This window comes from Mesoplodon densirostris, chromosome 1 (assembly GCF_025265405.1).
Source record: "Mesoplodon densirostris isolate mMesDen1 chromosome 1, mMesDen1 primary haplotype, whole genome shotgun sequence".
NCBI lineage: Eukaryota > Metazoa > Chordata > Mammalia > Artiodactyla > Ziphiidae > Mesoplodon > Mesoplodon densirostris.
In genome coordinates, this window is record NC_082661.1 from 198,892,645 (window position 1) to 198,900,021 (window position 7,377).

General features: G+C 54.7%; 1 protein-coding gene across 2 annotated transcripts; it reads right to left on the reverse strand.

The window, feature by feature from the left end:
* Window positions 1–573: 573 nt before the first annotated feature.
* On the reverse strand, window positions 574–6,874 carry NKX6-1 (NK6 homeobox 1). 2 transcript variants are annotated; one of them, XM_060114156.1, is made up of 5 exons: window positions 6,617–6,874; window positions 5,045–6,445; window positions 4,444–4,736; window positions 3,183–3,355; window positions 839–924 (listed from the first exon to the last, which is right to left on the reverse strand). In XM_060114156.1, the coding sequence occupies exons 2-4, from the start codon at window positions 5,709–5,711 to the stop codon at window positions 3,200–3,202; spliced, it is 1,116 nt and encodes a 371-aa protein (XP_059970139.1). In that variant the 5' UTR covers window positions 5,712–6,445; window positions 6,617–6,874; the 3' UTR covers window positions 839–924; window positions 3,183–3,199. The 2 variants fall into 2 exon arrangements, with proteins under 2 accessions (XP_059970144.1, XP_059970139.1); XM_060114161.1 differs by lacking the exons at window positions 4,444–4,736; window positions 6,617–6,874 and having other exon boundaries at window positions 574–924; window positions 5,045–6,566.
* Between the last annotated feature and the right edge of the window lie 503 nt (window positions 6,875–7,377).

The window sequence follows — 7,377 nt, forward strand, 5'->3', positions numbered from 1 at the left end:
ACGCTCCTCCAGTTAAGCAAAGGGGAACGTGGTTTGAATAGCTCTTAAAAGGGGGAAGGGTAGCAGGAAGAAGGAGGTCCATCTTTTTATACCAAATTCAAAAAAGCATTTTACATTTTAAATATTCACAATAAAGTAACTTCTAGTCAGTGAGACTCACGATTTATTTACAAAGAGCCTTCAACAGGCCACTTTAGTCGGCACAGCAGTTTGTGCGGGAGAAACATCCCTCTTCCCATCTGTGGCGGCCGCCCGCCCGCGTGGCTCCGAGGTCCCCCGCGCGGTGGGTGTCGATGGGTCCAGAGGCCCTCTCAGCGCCCCCGCCCTGGCCAGCGGCCGCAAGACAGAGGCGGGGGCGGGGGCGCGGGGGGGACACGGGAGGGGGACGCGACTAGGACACCGAGCGGGGCGGGAGGGTGGCCCAGCTGCGGCGTCTGTTGCGTTAGTCTTGCGGTGTATTTCGCGGTCTTTGCCTTCTCATCATCCTCCGAGTCTCTCTCCCCAGCCCCGCTCAACTTCTAGGTTAAAAAAATAGATATGTACATCTTAGAAAATAGCAAAGGGCCCCCGGCAGGCGGGGCCGTGTCCTCCGGGCCCCGAGGAGCGGGAAGACGGGACGCGCGGTCCCCACGGCCGCCGCGGAGTGGCCGGAGGCCGGGCGGGCGCTCAGGACGAGCTCTCGTTCTCGGACGCGTGCAGCAGGAGGCCGCCGCTGCCGCTGCCGGACTTGTGCTTCTTCAGCAGCTGAGTGATTTTCTCGTCGTCCGAGTTGGGGTCCAGGGGCTTGTTGTAGTCGTCGTCCTCCTCCTCGTTTTCCGAGGCCCCTTTCAGCCGCTCGGTTTCCGAGTCCTGCTTCTTCTTGGCCGTGGCCATCTCGGCTGCGTGCTTCTTCCTCCACTTGGTCCGGCGGTTCTGGAACCAAACCTGGGGGTCGAGAAAGCGGAGAAGAGGAAGGACAGGGGCGGAAGGAATTTAAGGTGAGAAGAGCCAGGCAACGCCTTCTCTCCCACATCCCGCAGTCGCTCCTGCGGGCCCCTGACGTCTTGACACCCTCCCTCAGAGCCCTCCCAGGTCTGGGCCGTTGAAGTCGGTCTCCACTGCCCCAGCTTCCTCCGAGTATCAGGCACCAACAAACTGACTGCCGTTGCCATAGTGATGGTAACACAAGAGTATTGAGGTTGTCAGTGAGCGATTTCTCAGAAAAGAAAAAAACTTGGAAACTTAAAATGAGTTTCCCTAAAAGAGTTCGCTTGCCTACTTTCTAGTTTGAAGTAGAAAACTTTTCCCTTTGGTAAAGTTGCCTCATAATGACTGCGATTCTATTCGTTTTTAACTTTCTTAGATTAAGGTATTTCAAGCAATCTGAAGTGTACTGGCTTTTTAGTGTGATTTGTGGGAGAAGACACAGCATTTACCCCAATTACCTCTGTTCTTTTCACTTTGGGGTATTTGTCTGTTTCACTCATTTCAGGTCTGAATACACACAAATATAGTAGGTAAACACTCCCCTCCGCATTTACACTTGTAATGTATGATGTAAAGTTTAAAAAAAAATCTGCTAAAACAGAAACCTCAAATCAGTAATAATAACGAACATAAATGCATGGAAATATTTAATATTTGAAAATATTTAAAAGTTGAAATCATCATAGTAGTTTGTGTGTCTTTCTCTGCCTCTCTGGTTTAATGTTTTTCATAAAACCGAAGTCAAAGTAAGAATTTTCATCAGTTATTTTTTTAAGTGAAATTTTGCCAGTTACATTACTTCCCACTATTAGCATGCCTAATCTTTCACATATTATTTTAATATTGTCCCTCCCTAAGACATTCATTTTTATACAAATATTTTAAACCTATTCATGATGTTTGACATCGTGTTTCATACATATATTTTAACCTAAAGCATCAGCAACAGCAACCAATTTCCCAAATATATTGAATCATCCTCTCTTTATGCTTCTCATCCATTTTCTCATCCGTTATGTATTTATCTAGAGAATCAGAATTGTTAAGAAAGTGATTTTTAGTTTCTTTATACAGCTATAATAATTCACTTCTAGCCACGCCGACATATTTATGGTGACAAATGAAGACCTCCAGATTACTGTGGTAGGCTCTGTACCAAGCACTGCAAAAATAATTTTAACTGTGATGGTACTCTAATGGTCACATACAAAATCACTCCTGAAATGCATTTTATGGTGCTTGTCTGTGGGGAAATACTCTCTGACCAGCAGATATGGCTAACGTTGTCCCTACTTAATTTTAAAAGCAACAATTTAACTAATGGAAACAGACTTAAACACACACACACACCAAATATATATATATATATATATATATATATATATATATATATAATGAAAAATAGGAACAAAAGAGAATACCGGAAATATAGGAAACCACTAGATTTAAAGTACCTAGCTGTTTCAATCCCTTTATATTTCAGGGAAAGATTTCTCCAATTTGATTCTCTGGAAATACACCGCACAACTCAATTATAAGGTAAGTGACATTTTAATTATAATTTGTTGTCATAAACAGTAAAACATCTTACATCTATTGATAAACTTATATGTCATAATACAGTAATAATCTTGTCATTTCATTTGGAAAAGTACTATTCCAAAGTGGCTGCCTGAGGTAAGCTAAAAGCAGATGCATCCATGCTAAGTGGTTAGATCTTGTGGATTTATTGGGGTTTTTTTAACCTGCAAGTTAATACAGTAGCACTATAATGCTGATCTACATTAGGAAATTATATAACTAGTGGAGCCTGAATGGACAAACAAAAGCTTGAATATCGTTACAAATAGAATACATAGAAGCTATCTAACTGGCCTGGTCTATTCTCAGGGCTGATATTTCCGTAATGCTTTTATTCTCTAATAATGGCGAGTTCCCCCAGCACATGCTGCTATCTAGATGAACCTAATTTCAAAGGCGGAGGCTTGATTCCTTTTGTTCATCAACAGTTTGCCCGCCCGAGAGACCCCAGAGCCTTTGTAACCTCCCCCTCCACCCCCTTCGCTGTTCTCATCTCTCCCCTTGCTTCTCGGACTGCACCCTCGGGCGGCTGTTTGTTAGTTTGGGGTGTGTGTGTGTGTGTGTGTGCGCGCGCACAGGCGCGCGCATGACGTACGTGGGAGAGCTCTCCCTCGAGGTTTGCAAGGTCCACTCACCTTGACCTGACTCTCCGTCATCCCCAACGAATAGGCCAAGCGAGCCCTCTCGGGCCCTGCCAAGTACTTCGTTTGTTCGAAAGTCTTCTCCAGGGCGAAGATCTGCTGGCCCGAGAACGTGGGTCTCGTGTGTTTCCTCTTCCCATCTTTGTCCAACAAAATGGATCCTTGATCTACGAGAACAGATTAAAAAAAGAAAGGAAGGGGTAAACAACCAGTTACGAGCGGCTCCGCTGAGAAGAGACGAACTCCAGAAACAACGTTGTGGTGGGAAAGGCAAGTGTATTCCGCGGCGGGCACGAGAAGTGCCGTGGTGCTTGCAGTCCCACTGCGCTTCTCGCTTTGCCTTCTTACACCCACCTGTTTTTTTAAAAGCGCGTGTGTTTGGAGCCGCAGTAAATAACCTTCTGCCCAACAACGACGTCCAACAGGGGGAGCGCACTGCTGAAGTTTGCCGAGGCCCAATCTCTAGGCCCAGTAAATTGAGGCGTGTGGGTACGGGGGGGTGGGGGTGGGAAAGTCCCCTCTCACCGCCTCGTCTAGTTGGGGCTCGTTCGGTCCCGGGGCCTTTGCATGGGGGTGACTAGTTTTGTTCCTTGACCGCTTTCCTAACCTGTGCCCGCGCAACAAAGAGCGCCTTGTTTTTGGAACACAAGAGAGCTAAATCGCCCCCCAGTCGAACGCCGCTGCGGCCGAGGGGGAGGGGGCGCCGCCTTTGTTGGCGGTCCCTACGTGGCCATCCAAACGAATACAATAACGTCTCTCCGACAGCCGCCCCCGCCCCGGCCGCCCCTGTCCCGAGGCTTCCGAAGGGAACCTCCGCTTGGCTCCCCCAGCTTCCCTCAGTTACTGCCGCTCAGCCACACGAAAGAGATCAGGAGACAGAAGAAACTTCGGGGACTCAGTGAAAAGCAAAGAACAGAGCGAGAAAAGGACCGGGGACTGGCCCCTAAATGCCACCTGGGAGTATGGGAGCTTCCGCGGCTCGCTGGCCAACTACCTATAAGATTAGGGGGATCCTGGGGTAAATCAGTTGATTTCGAGCAAGATCTTTGCGGGATGTTGCATTTTCCCCCGTCCTTGTCCTGTTACCTCGTTCTTCCTCCGGTTCTTTCTCTTATTAGGATGTTGAGAGCCACGATGCCCCTCAATATGTCCGGGGCCGAGGCAGGTGGGAAACCGAGGGCCCAGTGGTGGGGAGCGGCCCGAAGTGGTGCTTGCCCTCCTCCACGGGCCGCGGACCTCTCTTCAGTGGGCTTACCTGGGCTGAGCGTACTCGGGGGACGAGGGTCGTGGTGGTGAGGGCGACGAGGTGAGGTGGGGACACCCTGGACCGAGACGTACATGCAAACACACGCGTTCGGCTCAGGGCTGAGGAGGGCTCGCCGCTGCCGGTCCCCACCGGTTCGCAGAGAGGAGGCCAGTCAGGCTGGCGAAGGTCGAGTGGGACTTCGGCATGGGACACTGGAAAGCTGGGGTGCGGGCTGGAGCACAGTAGCCTCTCCTGCCCTCCCCACCTCTTTAACCCAGGAGGGGCATACGGTTCCGGCCGGCCTGTTCCGGGAGCAGCCAGGGCCTCGGATGAGACACGCCCCGCACCACATTGTGTTCCGTGGAGACGCATGCACACCCGTTCCGCAAGGCGTGCCCAAGGCTTGGGGAGAGGGGGGCGCTTGGACGCAACCATGGAGCTCAGGACAGCGAGAGTTGCTCGCTGAACGCCCTGGCCCAACCTAACCCGTGCGATTCTGGCGCTGCCAAACTACTCGGCAGGCAAGAGGGTGGACTCGGCATGCACACCAGGGGCCATGACCTGAGAGCAGGCAGAACAAGCACAACTGGGCGCAGTCGATTGTACTCACGAGGAGTGCAGGCCAGGCGTGCGTCCCTCCAGGGCGGGCTCTGCATCACTCCTGGCCAGAAGATAGGCGTCCGGCCGGGCAGCTCGGCTAGCGGCTTGGGGTACCGACCCACGGCGGCCACGGCCGCGGCGCTGGGGCTGAAGTAGAGCCCGGGCGGCGGCGGTGGCGGGCTCAGGCTGCTGAAACGGGGCAGGCCGGCCAGCAGCCCCGCTGGGGTTGAGGCAGCGGCGGCAGCGGCCGCAGCTGCGGCCGCGGCGGCCGAAGCGGAGGAAGCGGAGGTGGACGAGGAAGAGGAGGAGGAACCGGAGGGCGAGGCGGAGGGCAGGGCTGCCCCTGAGGCCACGGGCATGGAGGGCCGGCTCAGGATGTCGTTGATGCCATGTGGGGTGGCGGCCGAGAGCTGCTGCGGGGGGCTGCCCAGGGATGAGAGCCCCCCCGCGGCCGGGAGCTTCAGGCCACCTGGGTTGTGGGAACCCAAAGGCGGGGAGGGTGATGACGAGGAGGACGAGGAGGACGAGGAGGAGGGGGGGCCGGCGGGCAGCGCGGGGTACGCGGCGGGGTACAGCGGGGTCTTCATTTCTGCCATGCTGTGCAGGGCGGCCAGGGGCGGGCTGCTGAGCAGGAAAGCGCTCTGCCGGGTACCCTCCATCGCCCCCACCGCTAACATCCCACGATCAGGCCGGAGCCCGCAGCCACGCAGCGGGAGCGCCGGCCGGTGCCCCCGGAGGGGCTCAGGAAAGCGAGAAGCGCCGAGGGCGCGAGCGAGGAGTCGCTCCGCACACCAGGAGGCGACCTGCCAACTGGGCCAAGAATGCAGCCGCTGAGAGTTGCTCTCGTAACTGCGCAGCAGAAATGTCCAAACACACCAGTCGAGAGGCGGTGGCTCGCCGAGACCAGCGAGGGTCCAGGTGGTTTGGGCTCTTTTCCCTCTTAGAGTCCCGGATTCAATCCCGGGCTCTTCTCTCTTCCTCACTTTTTCCTCGCCGCTCAAAGTGCGCTACTTCTCATCTTCTCCCTCTTGGAAATAAGCAAAACAAAACCCCAGCCGGCCCCAGAGAGCTTGTAACAAAGTTAAGAGTCACCGAATCTCCGCTTTGATGTGGGAGAGTGGGGGCTGGCTCTTTTTCTTTGGGGAGGTTCAAAGGACGCCGGGTTCCGCCCTATGAGCTCGTCCAATCTTACTTGGATGTCCTGCTCTTTAGGCCACGAGGTTAATTCGCACTCGGCGCTCGGAGCGCGGAGGGAGAGAGAGCATCCAGCCCGCGGGAGGATTTGGCCTCCGGGCGGGCTTCCTCCGCCAGCGCTGCCCGAGGCTTCTGCGCCAGAAAGGGCAGTGCCACCAATCCCTGCGGCTCCCGGATTCGGCGCGCCGACCTGCCTTCCCCTCTGGGCCACGGGGCACTAGAGTTGCAATATTGCAAAGAAAAAGGGCGAGAAAAACACGGAAAAACAGACTAAGTGAAAAGTCTGACGGCTTCGGTTACAGCTCCACTCGTCTGTCCACTTCTGAAAACGGGCCTGGCGACCCCGGCCCCACGCCCCCCACCCCCCAGCGCCCTCTCTTCCTCTCACTCTCCGCCTTTGCCTCTCCTCTCTCGCATTTTTTTCGCGGCTCTACAGGCTTCGCTCTTCTAAGTCCTGTCCTCTGGCCAAGCTGACCCTCTCCGCGGCTCTTCCACTGCCTCTCTCTCCTCTCCTTTTCCCTTCGGGCCTGACAGTTCAGATGAAGCTCTCAAAGGTAATAAAACATTTGCATCACTCCCTACCCCTCTTTAGCTGGGGGACGAGAGGGAGGGGGAAATGGGGGTCCAAAATGAGAACTTTGAAGGACGTCACTCCGAGGCGGCCGGCAAGGGCGGGGCCGAGGAGCGGGGTGCAGGCCGGGGGGCGTAACCACCGTCTCCAATAGCACTCAGCTTTGGGCCTCGCGTCGCCTCCGGGTCGCGCCCACTCGGGAGCGCCGCGCCCTCTGATTGGCTTAGGAGGACGAGCCGTTGGGCCGCGCCCGCCTCGTTCCCGCCCCCTCCCACTTCCATCCCCCCTGTGGGTGGGGCCCGGAGGCGGGGCCTGGCTAGTGGTGAGGTTCGGCCGCTGGGCCAGTGGACGCCTCAATTAATTGTGTTAAATAAAACGGGAAAGGGGAGGGGGGAGCAGAGATGAAGAGGGTATTACTTTTTAAAGAGAAGAATAATGGAAACCCAACCCTTTTATGGAAAAGCAGTTCATATTCTTCCCTCGCCTCCGCCTGGCCTGCTCGCGTCACCCTACCCCCCTTCCCCCCACTAGCTCGCGACGCCTCACCTCGAACAGAGTCTGGTCTCTTGTAAAATGGA